The sequence below is a fragment of the Thunnus thynnus genome, chromosome 21 (assembly GCF_963924715.1).
Source record: "Thunnus thynnus chromosome 21, fThuThy2.1, whole genome shotgun sequence".
NCBI lineage: Eukaryota > Metazoa > Chordata > Actinopteri > Scombriformes > Scombridae > Thunnus > Thunnus thynnus.
Window position 1 is genome coordinate 19,846,961 of NC_089537.1, and position 23,556 is coordinate 19,870,516.

The window sequence follows — 23,556 nt, forward strand, 5'->3', positions numbered from 1 at the left end:
CGGTGTCTTAAAACAAGTTCAGCTGAAGCTAATAAGATGCTTCAGCTGTCTCTTAGACAAATAAAGAGTGTATCTACCAAAGTTAGTCATTTTTTAACAAGATTCCCTCTTTGCATTATCATCTCTCTGCTGCATCTCAGCAAGGAAACACTGTGAAAAGGGAATTTTCTCTAAAAGCTTTATTTTGACTAACTCAGAATGCTAACGCCTTATATTATATGCTTCAGCTTAACTTTGGAACATATTTTTGCATATAATGGGGACTGTGGGTTTTGTCCCCCGTCCCTTGAATTGAAATCACTATAGGAGCAGATCTTCATGGCCAACTGGAGATGAGGAACAATGACAGCAACCAATAACTCCTTTTCAATGTTGATATGAGCATCTGATTTTTGTTTGTAGACAGACTCAGAAAAATGTGAACCTCTCATTCAATGTCTGTAGCTCATTATTTTTATCCAAGCGTGAAATAAACTAGTATCAGTTACCGTCAGAGAAAAATCCTGACTCCCTCTGATACAACAACCTGCTATACCACTGCTTTCACTGGTGTTTTATAAAGGATCTTAAATTTACATCTATTGTCTGGACAATAAATGTTTGTCTGCAGGTTTTACCTTTCTAACAGGGTGACCTGGTTGTGTAAAAGGTTCCAAGAATGGGGGTGTTCTTCTAAATGGGGTTCCAAATTTTCTCCACTTTGGACAAATACAGATAAAAAGGCTGTTAAAGCTAAAAATGTTAAATGTGCAATGGGCTTTTCTGTTATATCCTTAAATTGGCAATTTTTTCCTGAGTTTGACCAAATATCATAAATAATGGTGATATATCTTAGACTGGATTTCCATATTAGGGGTTAACAGGATGAATACATTTGGATGCCACTGCTTGATTATCACCTGTTCTGATTATGGGATAAACCTATTTAAAAGTACACTATTGCATTAGACTGAAGCCTAAGCTTTAATCAGTAACCCACTGGTGACTGAGAATCTGAGTGAAGTACATATAATGTTCATTCCTTCTTCTGCCTGCAAGTTCAGTTCAATTTCAGGATGTCAGTTTGTTTATGGTAAATTTCCACATCTGTTCCACACACTCCCTTTAGAGACACTCCTTACACTGTCAGAATATACATCATTCAACAACACCACAACACAGTTTCCTTATTTATTCCTTTATTGTCTCATCTGCATTTGTTTATGCGTCTGCGATGGTAACTTCAACCTCTACACCTGGTTCGATGCTGATAGAGGTGATCTGCTTGACGATTTCAGATGGGCTGTGAAGATCAATCAGACGCTTGTGGATCCTCATCTGGAAGCGATCCCAGGTCTTGGAACCCTCACCACAGGGAGTCTTTCTGGTGGTGATGCGCAGAGTCTGGAGGGAACCAGAGGGAACATATTTTAGCTTGAGCTAATTAAAGACACAAATTCATAAAACCCCATCTACTTTTCCCCCCCATCTCCACACTGCACTACTATGTTCATATGCACTACTTAACACTTATGGCAGAAACACAGATGGTTAATATAAAGTGTATTTGGTGTAAAACAGCCCATGTATCTTGGTGTGCATGTATTAGTTTTATCCAAATATATTTCACTCTGTGCATCACAAACATTCCATTTCTGCTGGAAAGGAAGAAACTTTACTATAGTTTCAGTATGAGGTCCCTTCTCATGACCACTTAAGACACTTTCACTCAAAATCCGTGGTGGATGTCTGTCCATAATCTACCACATCAAACCCATTATGTCTGACATCCACATAAAAATGTAGGTCAAATACAACTCCTGTACCTTGGTAGGCATGCGGACTGGTCCCTTCACCTTCAGGTTCTTCTCCTTAGCCCCACGGATCAAATCTGCGCAGACTGAGAATAATAAAAGACAAAGCTTAGTAAGATATGAGCAATCAGCAATCAATTTGTTGTGCTTTTAAAGCCATGGCTCAGAATAGCGTATAACGTAGTCAGTGTTCATCACTTTGGAATTTTTATCCTCATTGCTCAGGTCTTCATGTCATTTTTAAACATAAATATCTTGAACTTAATTACCTTTCTCCAGAGATTTGACGTTGCGGCTGGTGAGGGTGATGCGGATGCGGTGAATGGCCACCTCAGTCTCAACAGGTGCCTTGCCAGTGTCCTTTAAAGCCTGCGTTTGTGGGAAATCAGAATCATCTTTATTAGCCACATGTTTTTACACAGACACACAAATCAAAATAGTGATATCAGACGTATTACACAAAATTGACATAACATTCACCTTGTTATTACTCAATAGTGCAAGCTTTAATCACCTTCCTGCATCAATGTATGGTTTACTATGAGATTGACCACTCAAGACAGGTTAAGTAACATAAATGCAGACTAATCTTCATAAGTTGCGTTGTTACATTTACATATTCAAGCTACTCATTATGCGTCCAACTGGTTTATCCTGGAAGCCCAGAGGAACCTAAACGCAACACCACGTGGAGCGCTTGATGCAGATTTTTATGGAAAATACTTATACTATATACTTATAGCATTAATATACTTAAGTAGAGAATTACATGCGTGTAAAACACTAGAATTATTGTACAGCGACTGTTATTACACTTTAATTGTAAGTTAGCTTATTCCCCGCATCAGTTTCTCCACTAAACATTCACAAACAGCCCAAAAAACCACCACATGAGCCGGTTATTTGTCTACGATAACGTTATATTAGTCTGAACTCGCTGGTTTAGGCCGCCCAACCCTAACTCTTAAAATGAACAGAAACACTTGTTTCTACCTAAACACTTAACTAAGTCACTTTAAATGAACACATGATCGTGGGAGCTGCGATCTAATAGCTTTAAGTTAAGAATGTCCTTAAAAGTCGGAAAGATGTTATGTCGTGTACTGACAGGTCTGATAACTTGCCAAATAAACACAAAATTATTGGATAATCAGGTTTGTGGCGGGACGTCCACTTCAAAGCTAGCAGCTACATTAGCTGTCCGCGCTAGCTCCCACACTCCGTAACATTTCTGTGTCAAATAAGGCTAAATAGTAATCAAATCATTGGCAGAAAGGTTTCGTTAAGGCAGTCACAGCTTTATTGAAACAGCACATACCATTGTGAATATTCCTGACCGACTTATTCGGGAGAAATTCAAGCGAACAGCGGTGAGCCAGGAACAGCGTGGTTAGCTCTACACGGAAAGGCCGGATAGCGGCCCGCTTCCTGTTAATATACTGCTTCTTCTTCTTTGGTGTTTCAGGCGTAGATTTCAACCACAGCGTCATCTACTGGTCTCGATTCACTATTGTTTAGGATCGGAATGGTTTGAGTGTCAAAATAATCCCTCTCCAGAATCCTGCATTCACACAATAGATGTTTAGTTGTGTCTTCTTCATTTCCACAAAAATCACATTTGTTATTGATATCCACAAATCAATCAAGTCGAGTCAAACCCACTGACTCAATAACATGACACATACAAATCCGGTGAAAACCTTAACAAATACATTTGAAAAATAATGAGATTATTATCTGTATGTCTCCCCTCTATGACAAGAAGGCATTGAACAATACAATTTCTGGGGGTTTTGTTGTTGTTGTTGTTGCTTGTTTCATTTTCGTTGCTATTGGTTTATTGTGTCAGTCTTGAGGTCAGAGTAGTTTTCAGAGCACAAACTATTAATACAATTTAACAATACTCAGGAGCGGACTTTACCATTAGGCAAGGTACGCAACTGCCTGGGGCCCCCGACTAAAAGGGCAGATAGATTTATGATGATGTTTAGAAATGAAAAGTGTTGAATTATGTCACTATTTTAAGGCATTGTACCTGAAAGAACTTTCAAAAGGCCCCCAAAGCACATAGAAAATATGCACCTGTATATTTCTACATCAGAGGAAAACATTGCGCCACTACAGACAGATGTTACTGGTTAGTATGCAGATTCAGATTTTTCTCACAAAATATAACAACTAAAATATGATGCCTTATTATTCATTAAACTATCCAGCATTATATAAAATAGTTAGAATCAAAAGCTCCTCCTTGAACAGACGTTAAGTAAATTGCAGTACATTGTGCTGATAATACCCCTTAATACCAGAATTGATACATACCAGAAAAGTAATGATAAGCTTTAAGACTCATCTCTTTTCTTCAGCCTTTTAATATTCATCATGAAGACATGAATGGTCACACTCTGTATTTCTTTATTTATTTATGCTCTATCTATATTAATTATTTGTTCTCTGTGCAGTGCTGTTGTTATTATTATTTAAATCCCTTTTTTATTTATTCTATTCTACATTTTTATTACTTTTCTCCTTGAATCTTATAACTTTGTCTGTGTTTTCATTTGATTGTATTTCTCAGTCTCTGTAAAGCACTTTGGTCAACTTTGTTGTTTTTAAATGTGCTCTATAAAAAAGAATGCACAGCTTTCGTTCGTCTTTATGACCACTAGATGGCGGTGAACACTCATGATACTAAAGTACACTGACTGATGTCAACATCAGCAAAACAATAACATACTTTTAAAACAGGCTTAAAAACCTTTTTATTTAGGGAGGTTTTTTCAGCTTAACTCTTATATTTTCTTGATGTTATATATTTATAATGCTGTAGACCTTTGAGATTCACTGCGAATGAAAAGTACAGTACGAATTAAATGCATATTATTATTATTATTAGTAGTAGTAGTAGTAGTAGTAGTAGTAGTATTAATGATTACTCTGCAAATATTGAAAACATAAGCATAAATGTTAGTACTTACATGACAGTTAACATCAAAGTAAAGTAAAAATCAATAATTTTATTTTATTATTATTATTATTATTATTATTATTATTATTATTATTATTATTTCTGTATTCGTGTTTTTATTATCTTTTACTTTTATTCATTTATTATTTATTCATTTATTTTTCATGTTTGTATGTTGCTTAGGCAGGTGGGGATGGGTGGCGACAAGGGAGGGCGGAGTTCCTGTTTGTTTGATGTTGAAAACTTCAGGTGACATGCATATCGACATACCTGTCGATCAAGATTGAAGAATCATTTATTTGAGGATTGCAATGGAAATAAGTCTTCAGTCTTTATTGTGTTTTCATCCTCTGTGATTTTTAATGTATGTAATGACTGCAGTGCAGTGTTTTTAATCATCTAATAAATTCATTCATTCATTTAAGATTTAAGATGTTTATTGTCACTCCGGTTATACAAGTACAATTGTGCAAAATACTTGACTGACTGAGTGGCTCCATTAGAGAAAAACAATAAATAAATATATATAAAAGGACATATACAATATAATAAGGTACGGAAGAGGATTAGGGCCATATGTGAAAAATTTATTTGAGTTCTTCTGACTTTAATCTCAGAACTCAAATACATTTTTTACATGTGGCCCTTATCCTCCTCCGTCATAACCACTGGTCGTAACAAAATATAAAAATCAATATATGTATTTGAAAAAATATATAAAAAGGTGGAATTAAGGCATAATCTCTATCATTGTTTTCTCATGGTTCAATCTACAATCGTCAATGAATTGTTAGCTAAAAAAACTTTAAAAAAAAAAAAAAAAAAAAAGTAAACTCAATGTCACGTCACTTTCAAGTTATTTGTTTTAACTGAATCATACTGTGAGTTCCACATTTTTGTTATGTTCGGCGCGGTCGTGTCTAGATGATAACCTTAGATTTGCGAAAGATCTCGCGAGAGTGATCATTTGAATTCAAACCATGATCTTTCCCTAACCCTAACCAAGTGTTTTTGTGCCTAAACCTAACCAGACCATAAACACAACATTGGCACACCATAAAACATAATTATGTTTCACAACACGCACAATGAAGGAGCAACGCGTAGAAATCTCGCGAGAGAAATCTAGGGTTACCTTACAGACACGACGTTAGGTACTTTTATGTTGAAGGATTAAAGCGGAAGTCGTGTGGTGTGTTGTAACTTGTCAGATTCCTAAACAAGTAACGGAACCGGGCACAAAGTTGTTTTCTCTAAACCCAGTAACTTATGGCTGACGCGCTGTGATTGGAAACGATTCGTTGTGTGTTGTGTTTGAGAGGAAGATGAGTTAGTGTAACTTTACCTGGACGCCAAACTTTATTTCAGTGTGCGTCATGACTTCAAACACAGGCCGACTGACAGAGGGACAGTCCTGGACCGTTACCATCCATGAAACCAACTGAAGATAAATGGAGACGGAATAACACTTCATAACACGGAGGACATGAATTTCGGTGTCCCCGCTAGTTCGCTGCTGCTGCTCCGTGCCTGCGATGAGGGGGATTATGAAACGGCCCGGAGCATCCTGGAGCCCGGAGCCCCGAAGGAGTCCGGGCGGCAGAGCAGGCTGCGGTCAGAAGCGGGGTCGGAGTGCACCTCCGCCGCGGACATGTTGTCTCTGGTGCCGGTGGACTGCACGGACGAGGAGGGCAACACCGCCCTGCAGTTTGCCTCGGCCAGCGGGCATGAAAACCTGGTGCGGTGTTTGCTACGAAAGGGGGCCTCGGTGGACAGCCGCAACAACTACGGCTGGACCCCGCTGATGCAGGCTGCAAGGTGGGGCTGCGGGCTGGAGCTCAATGCACCCGTGTCCGAAAGTCTCACCAAACTTTATTCAAAAATCTGGACATTTCACTTGTAGCTTCATGTAGTAGATGATAAACTCCTCTAAATTACAGTTTAGGATTTTTCAGAAGTCCTTCTTCAGTTCGGCGAATAGAAACACAAGTATCAGTAAAAAAAGAAATAGCTCACTGTAATTCGTTTGTCTGTTATTAATACGAACCTTTTCTACCATAAAACTGAATGGCAATGTTATAATTGCAGTGGGAACTGTGGCTTCTTGACTGTCACATCTTTTATTTTCATTATCTGGATTTTATATGTGTGAAAACAAAATAAATAAGTAAATAAATAAATACAACCGTTGCACTATTTTGAAAGTTACTTTTTAAATGAAAAAAAGAAGTTATATTTGGTGGATTATCACAACACAGAAGTCTTGAATGTTAAGTGTACAAAGCAAGGGCCTGATAAATTGACAGATGTTTGCATGGAGTTCGGTGTAGCAACATGTATGTACTAAAATTCTATTCATATTTATAAGCTTTTATAATCTATAGGGGTTTTTCTGACTTTGTGGGAATAATAATAGTTATTTTTAGGCAGGTTAACTAGCTTGCACTTACGGCTTCAAATTTGACAAGCTGGATTTAAAATATTCCATAATTCTCATAAAAACTTGACTTAACATTGATTGAAATGCACACATTTGATGTACTTGCTTCCAGATTTCCCTCCCAACCCTCTGAGAATTGAGTCAGCTTAGAGAAGAGGACCCTGTTGTATTTGTAACAAAAGTGTGATGACCTGGATAGTATAAGTCCTGCTCGCTCTTTAATTTTCTGTGTCTCTAACTCTCCACTTAGGTTCGGTCACCTGACTGTTGCCCACATCCTCCTAGAGAACGGGGCAGAGATTAACGGACGAAACAGGCTGGGTGCAAGTGTCCTGACTATGGCTGCTCGTGGGGGACACACCCATGTAGTGAAACTACTCCTGGAGAGCGGGGCATACGTAGATGACTACGATCATCTGGCTGTTGCTGCAGAGGCCGTCTCCAATGGCAACAACAACAACAGCTGCAGGTTTGGGCATTAGACTAAAACAAAATTAAACTGAGAAAAAAAATTTAGTGAAATCTTAAAGTCGAGGACTGGCTTCAATATCTTTGGCTCTGTCCCTTCTCTCCACAGCGCGGCTGGTTTTGGAGGTGGTGAAGGTTGTGCAGGAGGAGGTGGCGGCAGAGAATTCATGGACATCACAGCCCTGATGGTGGCGTCTCAGCACGGCCACGAGGCCGCGGTGCGCCTGCTGCTAGAGTGGGGCTCTGATGTCAACTTTTCCCAGAAGACCACTGGCTGGGGACCACTGATGGTGGCCACCCTCAGTGGGAAGGTGAATGATGGATGGATGGTTGGATAGATTGGACCTAAAATGCATTTTGGGTATTGTAGGTGTCATGTGGATGTGGCAATGTATAGCATGTACATTTACAAGTTTGTTTAAAACACAGCTGCAGCACAAATGTATGTGTTCTTCTTTGTTGTGAGTTTCTGAAGCAGCTGACAAATTAAGTTATGTGTGTTTTGAAGGTGGCTGTGGCTCAGCAGCTGGTGGAGCGGGGAGCTGACCCAGACCGGGTCAATGTACTGTCCAAGACAGCGTTTGAGCTAGCCATGCAGCTGAAACAGAGAGACGTCAAGGCTTATCTTGACTCCATCACTACTGTCCGACCACAGACAGGTTGGTCATCTTTCTCTGTCTTAAATTCAGATTTGCTTTATTAGCATGATCATGATACACTGGTCTGCATTCATTAAGTAGGTTGTACAAGGTTTACAATGAAAGCATAATAAACTGAATGTAAGAAAAAAAGTCAACAAATGGTTCAGACATTACTAAACTACAGTGTAAACAATATGCAATTGCCATATACACAATATACTTGAATGAAAGAAAAACTAATTGTCGCAGAATTGAATAATATCTACTGTATATGTTTGATATGATGAGATGCAGATTAATAATTGGACGTAATAATAATAATGATTAGAACCTTAGATGAAAGGAGATCAGATAAAGACAGGAAACAGATTTTGAAGGAAGCTCCGCTTACTGGTGTGTTTGTGTGTTGTCACAACTAGAATCTAGTCTTTCACTGCAATTAACACCAGTGTGAGAGTGAAACCAACAGGGGTGGTCCCGTCTCCAAAGGAAGAGACAGACACACTCAGCTTCTTTGATCTATGATGTGTTTTCTCACCAGGAGTTCAGGATTCACTTCATTTAAAAGCTCTGACTGTGAAATTAATAACACATAAATCTGTAACCAGAGCTCACTTGTGCCTATATTGTGTGACACTTTTGCTATTAATGTTTAAGATGAATCAGACTCTTTTATGGCTGATCAGGCAGTGATTTGTAATCCCATTTTTTGGCTACTGGTCTGAAATGTAGGTAAAACAGAATTTTGTGTACAAACAGAAAATCACTTTTTCACACTGTACAGATGTTCCAGCTCCACCAGAATGTTTTTACTTCTCACTTTCTTCTTTCTTTCTCTTTGTTCAAGCTCATTTTTATTTTTGTGAGAGCAAACTCTGCAGTGATTAGTATTTATGTACATAGCCCCCCCCCTACACACACACACACACACACGCACACACACTGACTGATAGTGCTGAGCTATGTGGATTCTGGCCAAGTAGGACTGTTGTTTCAGAGGATATCAGAACTCTTTCCTCAGCCTGGCTTGTTTCTTCACAGACGACGAGAGAAGAAGACCAGATGTGTTCAGTGCCCTCAAGTTGGGTGAGTTATATTAAATACTTCCAGAAAAAGCAGAAATAAAAGAACATTTTTGTTGTTTTGTGTTAATAAGATTTAATTGTAATGTATGTGTTTATGGTGATTTAGGGAATTCCCAGCTAGTCAAAGAGATCTTGGAGGAGGATCCCACTCAGGTGAATTCATCCAATCAGGAGGGAGCGTCACCTCTCATGATGGCAGCGGTGAGCGGTCAGTTAGAGGTGGTGCAGCTGATGGTGGAGAAGAACGCTGACATAGACAAACAAGACGGTGTCCACGGTTGGACCGCTTTAATGCAGGCCACCTATCATGGGTGAGTTGATGTTGCTTTCATTGGTTTTCAGTTCAAAACACAAATAAAATGAAAAAAATATGGAATATGAGGAAATCTCGTTTGCACGTTATGCAGTCATACAGTATTTAGGCAGACATAATCAATCCTTTTCTACTTTTTTTTCTTTCTTTTCCTCCTTATAGTAATAAAGATATTGTCAAGTACCTGTTGAGTCAAGGGGCTGATGTCAACCTGCGAGCTAAGAATGGATACACAGCCTTTGATTTGGTCATGCTGCTAAACGACCCAGGTAACCTCACTATCATCGCTCTGTTTTACAGCACTTTGGGGAAATTTGGACAGACTGAAGAAACAGTTCCTTCCTAGTTAAGTTGCAGGATGTTACAAATCTAGTAGAAATCCAGTATTTGAAAATAGTAATAATGCTGCGAGATATTTGTCTTTTATAGAGGAATCATCTTTAGACTTTGACCTAGGATAGTGGAGGTACCAGTGATTTTGAAATATTGACCAATGAAATTTTAGAAGCATATTTAAAAAACTACAACATCTTTCCACATAAGTCATTACATATTGCATTATTATGTATTCTTCTATGTTTGTAATATATTGTTAGAGATGTCTGCCAAACTTAAATTTATTCTCTAATTCATCATATTCTCACAAACGAATCACATTCTAATGAAGGAATGACTCATTAGCCTTTTATGTCCTAACAACTATCAGACAGTAGCACTTAACAGTTTATGCTATCAAGTTTCCACAGTGTCCTTTTACTCATTGAATCCTTATTTTTTCCCCTGGTGTCTGCTGTGGATTTGGTCAGACACTGAGTTGGTGCGTCTGTTAGCGTCAGTGTGTATGCAAGTAGATAAGGATAAGTCCAAGCGCCGTGGCAGAACTTCACTGACGCGCTCCAAAAGCCGACACTCCCTCAACAACGTCCCTGTGCCACCTGATGACAAAGGAGGCCTTAAGGTACGATAGAAGTCTCACAGCTGTCCGTTTATTTTTCTAAATGATTACACATTACATCATGTGATTACAGTCAATTTAAAATGCTTTTCTCTTGTTTTTATCTTGTATTTTTATATCAAAGTCCAGTTACTTTAATATCCTGAACAATCCCAACTGCCGTCTCTGTCTTTTTAAGAGTAAATTGAATTTATTTAGTACACATACACACAAACACACATTACCTGAAGCTGTAAAATGAGTACTGCTCAAGTTCTGCTCTTGTTTAGTGTAGTATTGATCAATTATTTATATTTTATTTAATTAAACTGTAATAAAATTTTAACATATTGCTGATTTGATGGTAATGAGTGGATGATATAAACATTTGCAGTAAAGAAATCCTACCGTATCATTAAAACTCTTCGCTGACATGTTTGACTCTGCTGCAGTCCTGGTGGAGCAGGATGTCTAATCGATTCCGGCGGCTCAAGTTGACTCACACTCTGAGACACGGCCTTTCCTCCAATCGCCTGGCTCCGTTTTCAGACGATGCTGAACCTTCCTTGGACGCCACAATGAAGGCAAATATGAAGCCCGCTGGAGCGTCTAACGGGGCGCTGGCACCAACCCCTGCCTTGGGAGGGAATGACATCAGCACTGCCTGGGCAGTTAAGAGCAAAGATACTGGTGAGCCAAAGAGTAGCTAAGAGTTTAGCAAAGTCAAAAACTAGAGAATAAAATTTAAACCTAAAAAAGGGAGAAACCCACATATATTTTAGCATATATGTGGGGGAAAATGTAAATGATGTTGGTTCGCTTTTCCAGGTCTTTGCAGGACATCTTCAGAAAAGGAGGACTTTCTAATAACCACAATGGTAACCAGCCTTGAGTTTTTATGTTTGTGTAACAACCTTTTATTTTGTACATAACTTTTATTTATATGTTTCAGACTCTGGTTATTGTACTTTATAACTACCATTAGTAGTAGTAGTTGTGTTGTGATTACACTGTCTTTTCCATCTCCTCCAGCTTAGAAGTGGTGCCCCCCTGACCCGGTTGCCCAATGACAAGCTGAAAGCAGTGATCCCTCCCTTCCTGCCTCCGTCCAACTTTGAACCGTGGAACTCAGACCGTTCGCGCCTCCTCAGGGAGGGAAAGAGTGAAGCGCCCCGCCTCCCTATGCCACCCCAGAGGAAGCTAAACAGCAGTGGAAACTCAGATATTGTGAGTTTTTGTGCAGGGAGGGAATGTTTGTGCTGTCTCTAACAGTTTGTATGTCTTTCATTGTTCATATCTTATCTTTCTCTCTCCTTTATTCATCAGACGTCTATCAGTCGTGTGGTTAGCAGGTCCATTAAGTTTCCCAGCATCCCCAAGGGGCCCTCCTCCTCCTCTCCGTCCAACTCTGGTCACTACCACTCCCCGCACTCCTCCGGAGGCTCCAATGGAGTCGCAGGACTCAACCGGGACTCTCACAACCGTTCAGGTTCACACATATACTGACAAACACAAATTACATATTTGTATTATAAAGTACCTGCATCACAATGTGTATTCTTTCCTCTTGCTTCCACCAGGGGGCAGTGCAGACAGTGTTCTCTCCCAGATAGCAGCCCAAAGGAAGAGAGCAGCAGGCCTGATAGACGTGAAGGCTCAAGCTCCAGAGAAACAACACAGCCAGACACAGAGCCCACCTCCACTTCCAGCCTCAGCACCTGGCCTGCCGCTGCCTGACATCAGCCTCCCTGATATCCACTCCCACCCCAGCCTGGTGGCCTCCGACATCCACTCGAGACGGGTCTGTGTTCTGTTTCCTTTCTGTCATTACTTTGGTAAAATGTGTAAAGTTAAGCAAGTGGCCCCATATACCGTTACTATAGCGAGAACAGTGGGAAGTGGGTGTTAAACAAATACTGGTACATTTTTATGGAAGGCAGGTTTTTCCTAAGAAAAGTAAGTGTGATGGGAACAGATCTGAGTTGAAGAAAGAATTTTTTATTGTTAAAGTTGAATGTTAGAGATTTTTTTGTAAAAACTTCCAATGAGATGCCTCTTTATGTCAGTGAACAGGTGCTTATGTCCATCCGCATTTCTTGTAGAAGATAGAGTTGAACAAGAGACCTCAGTCAGGGAATTCCTCCACCTCCAAGAGCACGTCGCCCACTCTAACCCCATCTCCTTCCCCGACGCCCAAGCCTCCTGCTGGGGCAGGAGACTCTCTGTCTTCAGCCTCGTCCCATCCTCGCTCCAAGAGCAGTGGTGGCTCCAGCAGTGGAACCATCACCGATGAAGGTAATACAACACTGAATCCCAGGGTTAAATGAAAATAATCAACATATGAAATCCACACAAATTAAAATCTATTTGTGAGCACAGTGGCCATGGGTATCAAGTTTTAGCACTTTCTCTTAAGTCATACTGTATGTTTTTGTCTTTAATTTTTTTTTTTTTTTAGATGAGCTGTCAAGTATCTTGAAGAAACTGTCGCTTGAGAAATACCAGCCCATATTTGAAGAACAGGAGGTATTCTTTATTTTGTGCCAATAGTCATTCCAAAGCATTTGACTGCATCACTGACCTGCAGTACCTGAAAGGACTGGACAGTTGCTGTTACAATAAACACATAAAATTGCATATGTTTAAGAGATTTGAATCTGTTTTGCTTTTTACTTCCTCTAGGTGGACATGGAGGCATTCCTCACTCTGACAGATGGAGACCTGAAGGAGCTGGGCATTAAAACAGACGGACCCAGACAACAGATCTTGGCTGCCATATCAGAGCTCAATGCTGGGAAGGTGCATTTGGTTCAACATATATGGTTTTGCATTTCATCTTCTAGTGCTGTGTTTCCAGTGCTCTCTGGCCTTAATTTATAGTCTTTCCGATTCCAGTTTTCCACAGTACAACCCAACACTATATTATAATAAATTGTTAACATTATGAGCCAGCAGAGATAGGCAGAATTACTTTGAATGAGGATGGAAATTGTTAAAGAAGAACAGCTGTACAGTGGATACATAAGAGAGGGACACGATATTTGAAAGTATAACAAGAGCATCATCTTTGCCTGAAAATATTGCTGGTGTATAACGAACGTTGTTGGCTGTCATCAGGGCCGAGAAAGGCAGATCCTTCAAGAGACCATCCATAACTTCCAGTCCTCCTTCGGTAGCAGTGCTAGTAACCCAAGACAACCAGGACAACCACGCTGTGAGTGTCAAATGTTAAAGGAATAGTTCAACATTTTGGGAAATACACTTATTCTTTATTGTTTACTGAGCCATGCTAGCTGTCTCCCCGTGTTTCCAGTCCTTTTGCTAAGCTAAGCTAACCGACTGATGGCTCATCTAACTCTCAACAATTAAATGTCATTCCCAAATGTTGAAGTATTTTAAAACTGGAACTCTAATGGAGAAATTGAAGAAAGTACATCCAAAGACAACATCATAATCTGTCTCCTACCTCTTTTTTTCTCTGCTCTTCATCAGCTCCAACTAGTTGGATGAGACACCAGGTTCGTTCCTCCAACAAGAGGTAACCCAGCAGCGCTGATGAGCACCACCTTTCCAGGAAGTACACCAAAGGTACTTAAAATAAGAGTAAAATGCCAGTGACCTGTAGCCAAGGCACAAATAAAATGTCTTCTGGACACCAGTGTCCCAGACCACTAGAGGTGTTGGTGCAAGAGGACGCTGCAGCAAAACGACCAACCAGGCCCTGATAAACCGCCTGTATAGGACCCTCCAGGACAACACCGCATAAAAGTGTTCCTCTTATGGATCCTAAAGCAAGGGAGGGTGTGACAGAGCTGGCTGAGTCCAGTCCCCTGCTGCTATTTTACACGTGATGTGCGGCAAACGATGTTTTTTTGCCATAGTGATGATGCAGTTGCCATATCTACTGCTACAGAGTGGATAAAAGAGCAGGAAGTAGCGAAAGACAATAAGATCAAACACACAGCACAGGGAGAGCGAGAGAGAAAAAAAGAGATTTTTTATTTTAACGGAATGAATGCGAAATAATGTAAATGTGTTGCAAGAGAGAGATTATGAATATAACATGAATAAAGTAGCCAGAGAGACTGTGACTGAGACTTAAAAGCAGTTGTAAGGACTAAAAGGCTGCACTGATGAGGAAAGCAAACAGAGGAAGAGAAAGGAACATTAGCTAAGCAGCATCCAGTCTACTGGACTGCCTTTACTAGTGTGTTTGTCTTGAATTTATGGACCACTATGTAAACAGATGATTTCTAGTCAGGACTGTGCTGACATGAATAAATAAACATGATGATGATGCAATAAGTAAATGTTTTTTTTAACCGTTTAATATCTTACTGGATTTGAGATGAAAAGACGTTGGCAAAAACATTTCAGGAGCATTTTATGAGCAGTATAAATTTTGTTTGAAAGAGGTGCATTGAGCAATAGTTTCCACTGGGCCTGTTCTGTGTTTTCCCATCTGGCTCCACCATTAAATGGCCCGTCTGCATGCAGACAGAGGGAGCGCTACATCATTCCCAAATATCAGTTGCTTGTAATCCATGTCTTAAATTCAGAGCATGAGCAGTGTTCAGGATGTATCAGGATCTGTTAAATATGATATTTGAACTATAAATCATCAACACTGAGATCATGTCCTGTTTTGGCTGTATCTGCATGTTGTGTACTGTGTGTGAGAAAACATGTAAAAAATTAAAATATGTGCCTAGAATTAAATACTGCAGGATGAAGTAAGCTGAATACAAATTGCATTCAGTGGTGCCCACTTTTAATAGTTGGAAAACAAGTTTCAGATCCAGGTTTTTCTGTGTGTATAAACAAATAAACCTTCTTCTGTGCCGTCTATGAAACCGTCTTCCTTCCACAAGATGGCAGTGACCTTCTATTGATGCAATAAATTACCAGAGTGACGCCGACCCGCTGCATTGTTGTACTCCACAGATCCTGGTCTGTGACGTGTTTGTTTGTGTTTATCCTCATGAGCTCTCAGACTGAAGTCTCTCCTGCAGCTGTAGTAGTCACATTAAAACCAACAGGAAATAGTGTAGCTGTCTTAATTATCAGCCAAGGAGGTGTAAAGGCTTTGTCTATGAGCTCATAAGAAGCTTTCTACAACTGAAAAAGCCCTCAGATGGTGTTTTAATTCATATAAAATACTGGAAATTTGTTTCTGATATGGTTCTTCCACAAAAAAATGTAAAATCCAGAATTTAGGACGATACAAATATTTCAAATTTCAAAAGCTTAACTGCTCTCTTCTTCACTGAGAAATCTATTCTCAAGTGTATGTGCAACGGAGGCTTCAAGTTTCCACATCACACTTGTGTAAGTTACATTTTGGACCGCTAGTTGTGATGTCACAAAATCATGCTCGTAAGTACACGTCTTAAACTCAGATTTATTGGTCGGCACACAGAAACTTTCCCCCTTTCAGCAGATGAATGCGAAAACAGCCTACTAGTGTCAAACTGCACATACATCATTCTGCACAGTGAAGCTCAAACATCCAGGTGAAGGAATAAGAAGCAAAACATGTTTGAGTGGACTTTAAGGAAAATCAGTGTTTAGTAGATACATCATTGTCCATTTTAAGCTGTGAAACACACACAACCTGACCTGATTGAAATCAAGATTTTTAAGGTTTTTCAGTAGCGAACGACCTGTCAAATATTTGGTGTTTTTTTTTTTTTAAAGCTTCTGCCACTACGTGAACGCAACCAGCTGATAAATATGTTGGTTTAAAACGACAAACTCTTCAAATCTCTCAACCTAAAGTTCAAAACATCCCCAAACATGACCAAATAGCAACACACTGGCGTTGCTCAAATCATTATTGATGACCTGGATATAGACTGGCCCGACAGGCAGGCGACAGGGATCCTGTACGGTTTAATGAAAAGCATCACTCAGTGTAGGAAAGCTCTCCTCTCCGGGGTTGCGGCGGATCGAGCGCTCTGATGTACAGTCATCATGTGTGAGCTGTATGGAGAGAGAGAGAGAGAGAGAGACAAACTAGAAGGGAGAAAAATACATTTGGAATATATTAACATCGCTGTGGCATGTGGGCAGCAAATGGAGTGACTCATTTAATTTCCTCCCAATTGTTTTCACTCACATAAGGTTTTGATTGGATTGAATAACATTTAATAATATTATTTGTAGCTGTCAATACAGTAGTCCTGCGGTAGTAAGGAACAACGGACGTAGATCACGGTCGCATGCCGTTCACGAAATTAGAAATGTAGATTGTGATGAGAAATCAGACTTTTCTAAGAGAAGATGAAAAATCTAATAACTTTTTATCAAAATAGCAAAATAGAAACCATCTTCTCTTTTCACGAGGCTCTTAAATGTAATTCTTGCTGACTGGATTTTTAAACTACCCTGGTGAGATCCCGGCAGCCTTAGCCAAGATGTCTGCCTCATACTCTGAAAGTGGTCTCCTGTCTGTGGTAAAAGGCTGACTGAAGGAACCTGAGTTAAAGTCTCGGTTAAGATCCCCAGTAGAGATTCATTTTCATTTGCAGTAAGTGCCAGTTTTCCTATCTTAAGTTCCTCTGCTTTGCTTTACAGAAATACATACTGTATTCCTCAACAGAGACACCGAAATGAAATCCAGGTGGTTCATAGAGTGTACACAGAGTCTCAAGAGAAGCAGTTAGTGTCCACGTAATAATAATCACAAGCAAATGTATCAAATTATCCTCCACTGTCAAATTTCATGGAAAACTACAAATATCTTGACAAGTCGGGTGTTGAAGATCAAGTAAAAAAAAATCCAAGAAACTTTATGTTTTAAAATGTATCGGAAAGTGTGACAGTATCCCGGTACGAGGTGGAATACAGTAAATTACTCCACTGCAGTCAGGAAATTGACTCCCGTGATTGATTTTCCTTGGAAACAAACGATTCCCTCAATTTATTTCACGTGTTTAAAGAAAGATTTTACGATTACGAAGTAATAAATTTAATGAATTGTGATGGCGCTGTGCTCCATCAGGTGTGTGTGTGTGTGTGTGGAGAAAGTTTAGGTAGGGGTGACACCAGGTTGCTGCATACAGAGGATTTTCACATCGTTTGGGAGTCTTCTACAAAAGCTTGGGTGCCATTACCATGACATTCACTTTGTGGCCATCGGCCTCCGGGTGAACAAGCCGGTGCGGTTTTCAGACGACACCACCTAGGGCAATGGCTTTCCTACAGTGTGTGTGTGTGTGTGTGTGATTCATGTTCTCTCAGCCTGATTTAGTGGGGAGCAGGGATTGCAGGATTGAGCCGTCTGGAGCTTTCACTCTGATCATAGTGGTGATTTATTTTATTTTATTATTTCCATGCTGATTTATTCCTCTCTCACTTTATCTCCCGCTTTTCCCTCTTCCATGCTGAAAACCTGTCCGCACTTGTACACATCCATCAATCTTCGCTGGTTTTAAACACTTGTTAATTGCAGCCGCAACACAGCCAATAACCAGAGTGCACAAGTCTTTTTAGCCTCGCATATTGTTTGTACGAACTATGTCCAAACAAACAGTCACCGCCTGATTTCACAGTAACATTCCACTGTCAATATTCATCCTTGCAACAGTGACTCATGTTGCTCTCAGGTTTACCCAGCATCCCGGCTGTTACACAACACTGTGGCCCTTTTTCTATCTCTCTGTTCCCCCCCCCCCCCCCCCCCCCGTCTCTCTTTCTGCATACCCCACACTCACACAAGTTAACCTTTTGAAAAACCCACATCCAAATGTCAACAAAAGATTATCCCCACAGAGTCACTCCAACACACAATTTCTCCCTCTCAGACCGATTGACACTAGATATGAGGACTGACTGAAACGTGACGGAGGAGCACAAGTTTGAAGTGTATGCTGACCATCCACGTGAATGTAAAGATCCACACCTCATACCACATCATACAGAGATCATCTATCATATAGTGATTCTCACTTTAAAGGTACGAACCTGCACATTTGGTGGTGTAGATGCTGCGGGGAACAAATTAGGTGCATTATTTTTTTTTTTTAAGTAAGTTTTAAGTAAATGCTCGTCTACTGAATCTTTTTTCTTGGTTTTATCATGGTCATACTTTGTCAGATGATGTTTTTGCATCCCAGGTTATTTCACTCTGTGCCTTTCATGTTTTTTTTTTTTTTACCTTTTGTCCCATTATTTTGGGTTCTAGTGTATATTTTGTTCTGGATTTGGGGTTCATGGTCTAATAAAAACAAAGCAGATCTATCCCTTGTACCCCCAAAAAACATCACTGTGGAAATATTGTGTTATTCACCTCAGGGTCAGTGTGATTGTTTCAGCATTTGTGCTTGTGTATTAATCTGAGCTATTGCTTTTGTACGAATTATAAGGCATGCTGGAATGTGTGTGTGTGTGTGTGTCAGTGTGTGTTTATGTGTGCACATGATTTCCTGCAGGTCCTCAGGGGCAGAACTCACGTCCTGTCTGACCTAACAGGACCTCTTGAGCTTGTCTGCTGCATTAACAGCCCTCTGCTGTCATGGATTATACTCTGGCTCCACAAATCCTGACAAACGCCATTCCTGCTTTGCGCTTGCCCAACAATATGAACCCTCCTCCCGCCTCTCTGAGCTCAGGGTCATCTGCGAGTGAGCTCGTCACCTCTCTTGACCCCGCCTATTGTTAGCACTGGACAAAATTCAGGCCAAGAATTTAAATTCCACCATGTTTTGTCTAAGACTTGCGTCACAATTTCACAACGTTACTGATCTACATGCACTTATCTGTGTGCAAGGTCAAGACACTGTATATATGAATTATGTTTTAAGTAGTCTTGTTTTGGCACATAGCTTTGATTCTCACTGAGCAATCACGCACCGATTAATGACAAGAGGGTCTTGCCCTAAATAACAGTGACAGAGATGAAATGCGTGTATGTTTGGCTCTTTCCGATATTGACCATCCCATTAATTAATAATGTCCATTAGTATCAGACTTGTCATGTCACAGCTCTGCATGTCCCCTGAAATCCCGCAGTGATGCAAACACAGACATCTTAATCAATGAAAGCCACACTATTGCACCTGGCAGATGGCTTTCATTATTCTGAAATGTGTATTTAGATACACACACTCACACACTTGCATAGCAGACATGCTCTAACACACACATGCACACACACACACACGCACTCACGGTTGCGTGCAAAGGTCTGCCCCAGCAGCATTAGCAGGGCTTTAAGCCCGGGCTAATCTGGAAGGCAGATTGTATAGTGTTGCCAGTGGATTTGCATTGATACCAAGAGCATCCCTGACAGCTTTAATAGTAGCCACTGACAGTGTTAACAAGACCTTAGGACCTCTGCAGATCCCTGCTCCACCTGTCACAACAAATAAAACATCAGCCCTGATGGACGCTTTGATACAAGAGCATGATAGACAGCCATCTGCTCTGTCAAAGGTGCAATCTGACCAAAAGCAGACTGTTGTGTACTATGAATAAGATATTTTCACAGGGTCAGGAAAGAAGGAATAAAATAAAGATTGATTAAATGTATCAGGTTTCTTTGTCACACAAACCTCAAGCGTGAGATAGTTGTCCTGCTCGTTGTTTCATACGATTAATGCACTAGTTCTCACATTACTGAGCACCAGTGGCTATTAAACAGTGATTTACTCTGCTCTCACCGTGCTGTCCAAGGGCCCTGAAGGTTTCATTAGCTTGCAGATTAAAATTTTAGCTGCACAAACATTTCTCACAGCTTTTCAGAGATATAAATCCGTGATGATGGAGCCAAAGAACCACAATCTTGGCCATGTGACTCTGAACTGTCTTGCTATCTGTATCTATATTTTCTAAAGGCGAAAATATATGACGATAAGATAAAAGAGTTGTTGAGCAATGAAGAACTTAATCAGTCATATTTCTATAGTTGTTTGTGTTCTCACATCATCACCAGGGGGATTCTGCTTTACGATGTCATCTTTATTTAAAGAAGTTTAGTGTATCCCAGCCATGGGCCTTGCATGATTTATTTCACATAAATATACAATAAGCAACGTGTGCTCAAAGGGTCTATTTGACTGTGTGTAGTGCATGAATGTGTACACTAGGGGGCAGTGCAGTAAACTGCCACACAAACAAACCACACACTGTGTATGTGTTCTCAGCTGACTGTTCTTGCTTCAGTGACAGGACAGATTGCAGTGACATGCTTTATTGGGTTAAAGTTTTACAAGCAACCATAAAAACAAAACATTTAAAAGGTCAAAGGATACAATTAATTCCTTTACAAAGCACACAGAAAAACATGTTTTTGGTTATTTTAGTTAGTGTACATCAGATAGGGTTTTTAAAAAAAAATATGAATCAGATTTTAATACTGCTTATTTGACATGCCATACATTATTTAATTGTGCAGCACATCACCGTACATCCTCAGAATAGAGTCATTTGGTGAGAGGATTCTGCACAAACTGTTTCCTGATATCAGAGCAGCAATTAAAAGTCTGTATCCGTCGTCTGATTTCCACTGATTTTTTGCACGCATGTGTAACTGCAGAGGCGATATACAGATATTACTCAACCACTGGGGTTTTTACCATAAGTGGTTTTGACTATGACTCTGACACATGGAAACATTCCGCTTCCCCATAATCTGTCTGTCTGAGGAAACGTTTTGTAAACGGCAACATATGATGTTGAAATAAGTAAAGCCTCTAAAGTGAAGACGTCACACTTTAAGGTTCTGTTGCCTTCTGCCCTTCATCATAGCGCTACGAGTCATCTTTGTCTTCAGTGTTTAAATTCATATCATAATGCGGTGATCGCATCAGATCAAACCTAAAGGGCGCTTCGTTTTTCTTATCCTGTAAGCTGGGCCTAATTGTGTCTTATCGCTTAATTAATCAATGAATAATTACATTCAGTGTCAATTTTTTTTTAAAGAACTATAATGTCAAGTCTATGAGATCATCACGCACTTCCGGTGACATATATCAAGAGAAGATAAGATTGCAACTTGTTAAAATATGACACATTAGTCAAGAAGAAAAGAGCGCTTTCCAAATTAAGTGAAACTCTGTGCAGCAAAGCGAAGACGAAATGCAACACAGCCTATAACTGTCTCATTAACATGAAAAAAAAAAAAATTGCACACGACTTTTAAGAAATAACATCACCATGGCTGTGATCAGTCCTTTCATTCCCACAGTGACACATTTGATTCCAGTTTATTTCTGCTGCTAAAGCACAGATTCAGAGAGCTGCATCCTCCTAGTCACTTATGTGTTATAAGAAGCCAAGTCCCGTCCGACGAAGAATCCTGTTCAAACATTGCAGGTTTCGTTGTAAAATGTTAGTGTAGTTCTCCTTCATCGGGCTGCTGGAGAAAAATCCTCCGGTCCGCAAGTGCCGCCGACCGCGGACAGGCTCGATGTGAACCCGGAGATCTGCGCGTCTGCTGCCCTTCGCGTGTGATCCCTCCCCTCACCCTGCACACAAAGCGTGTGTGTGTGTGGATGTGTGTGTGTGCGCGCGTGTATGTGTGTGACTATGTCTGTGTGTGTGTGTGTGCGGGTTGGGTTGCTGCTACTTTCAGGTACACCTCGTAAAGTATAAAATCTAATCACGTATTTTAAATGATTTGAGTCGTTGAATAAATTTAGTTTAACGCAGATTTCACACTAACACAATATCTAATGTAGAAGTTGTCAGTGGTGCTTCATTTTTTAAATTTTTGTGTAAGCCCAACACAAGCTTTAGCGACGTATTTAAGACAATATGCTTGTAGACACGGCAATGCTTCCAAGTGTTTATTAAAGTGTGGAAAAATGAGCGACAGCCTCAGTAAGAAAAGTGTAACAATCTAGCTTTCAATGCTGTGAGACATGAAGGCAAAAACGTCCACGCATTTAAACAAAAAACATATAAAAACGCAAACGTCCCACATGCAGACAACACATGAACGCAGCATAAGCCTCGCGTGTGTTTGTGTATGTGTGTGTGGTGTGTGTGTGTGTGTGTGTGCGCTTGAGCGCTGTTTGTGAGGCAGAGAGTTGCGTGCGAAGAGCTCGACATGTCATTCAGAGGAATCCGCCACCTGAAACGCGAGGAAGTGAAGGCGACTCAATTGGGTATAAAGCATCAGCCAACATCTGCCCCGAGCAGTGCAAAAGCTGATGAAAACATCAGCTGGGAGCTCTTGTAGGACCTCTCCGGTTTATTTTATTTCCCTTGGATTTATCATTTGGCATTACGGAGTCGGTGCACCCTGGGAGACGCATCTCTTTTCTGCACTTAAAGTGAATGTGACTGTGAGCCAACACAATACTGGAATTAACTGACAGCCACAGAGCGTTTGGGTTAGTTATTTTTGCTTTTATTTATTTTTTCTGAAAGAGCATGAGGTGATTATTTTGTTGTTTATTTTCAAGGATACGTCATGTCTTATACGCTTTTCTATCTATTTATTAGATAAGCTGCTCTAGTGTGTATTTGATTTGTAGCTTTTAGCAATTATTAGTCTGTTATTAAGCTTTCACGTGCTGTAAATTGTAATATTTTGATCATTCACACGTGTCATTTTGTTTTAATTCTAATCACAGTCTAATTGGTGTTATTTCACTTTAATTTTAGGGATGCACGGATTTACAGCATATTTCACCCCAAGGAATGACCTTTAATGACATAATGTGTAACAACCAGCCTGAGCATGTTTAAATGCTCTCTCTCTCTCTTTCTCTCTCTCTCTCTGTCTCTTACACATGTGTTTAAGTTGCTCTCTTCAGCCACATGTAAAGTTAACGTCCACTCTTTGTCATCCGCAGCGCACCTGTTACCTCCACGGAGTGCAAGATCATGATCCCTCCGGGAGACTGCATGTATGCGGGCAGAAAGAGGAGGAAGCCCATCCAAAAACAGTTAAGAAGCGCTGTTCA

The 23,556-nt window shown here is 40.2% G+C and overlaps 3 protein-coding genes and 1 non-coding gene across 5 annotated transcripts in view; 2 read left to right on the forward strand and 2 right to left on the reverse strand.

Annotated features, from left to right (window-relative positions):
• Window positions 1-1,161: 1,161 nt before the first annotated feature.
• Window positions 1,162-3,261, reverse strand: rps20 (ribosomal protein S20). Its single transcript, XM_067578352.1, has 4 exons — window positions 3,112-3,261; window positions 2,063-2,162; window positions 1,806-1,879; window positions 1,162-1,383 (listed from the first exon to the last, which is right to left on the reverse strand). Exons 1-4 carry the CDS (start codon window positions 3,112-3,114, stop codon window positions 1,201-1,203), a joined length of 360 nt encoding a protein of 119 aa, XP_067434453.1. The 5' UTR covers window positions 3,115-3,261; the 3' UTR covers window positions 1,162-1,200.
• LOC137173829 (small nucleolar RNA U54) lies at window positions 1,950-2,017 on the reverse strand. The gene has a single exon (XR_010925245.1). It is a non-coding gene; the product is annotated as a small nucleolar RNA U54 (small nucleolar RNA).
• A 2,672-nt stretch (window positions 3,262-5,933) lies between the features above and the next one.
• On the forward strand, window positions 5,934-15,561 carry LOC137172885 (ankyrin repeat and SAM domain-containing protein 6-like). The gene is made up of 18 exons (XM_067577469.1): window positions 5,934-6,579; window positions 7,452-7,670; window positions 7,779-7,980; window positions 8,178-8,328; window positions 9,352-9,396; window positions 9,502-9,706; window positions 9,871-9,977; window positions 10,515-10,666; window positions 11,095-11,332; window positions 11,471-11,520; window positions 11,675-11,869; window positions 11,969-12,131; window positions 12,223-12,443; window positions 12,745-12,937; window positions 13,101-13,168; window positions 13,325-13,441; window positions 13,760-13,856; window positions 14,135-15,561. Exons 1-18 carry the CDS (start codon window positions 6,248-6,250, stop codon window positions 14,182-14,184), a joined length of 2,805 nt encoding a protein of 934 aa, XP_067433570.1. The 5' UTR covers window positions 5,934-6,247; the 3' UTR covers window positions 14,185-15,561.
• Window positions 15,562-22,640: 7,079 nt separating this feature from the next.
• The window catches only part of LOC137172886 (uncharacterized), a 68,293-nt gene continuing 67,377 nt past the window's right edge, over window positions 22,641-23,556 (forward strand). The window contains exons 1-2 of one of the 2 annotated variants that reach the window (XM_067577470.1): window positions 22,641-22,980; window positions 23,446-23,538. In XM_067577470.1, coding sequence (XP_067433571.1) covers window positions 23,477-23,538 — 62 coding nt within the window. In that variant the 5' untranslated portion in view covers window positions 22,641-22,980; window positions 23,446-23,476. The remainder of the gene's footprint in view (window positions 22,981-23,445; window positions 23,539-23,556) is intronic. The other variant, XM_067577471.1, reaches the window with a different exon arrangement.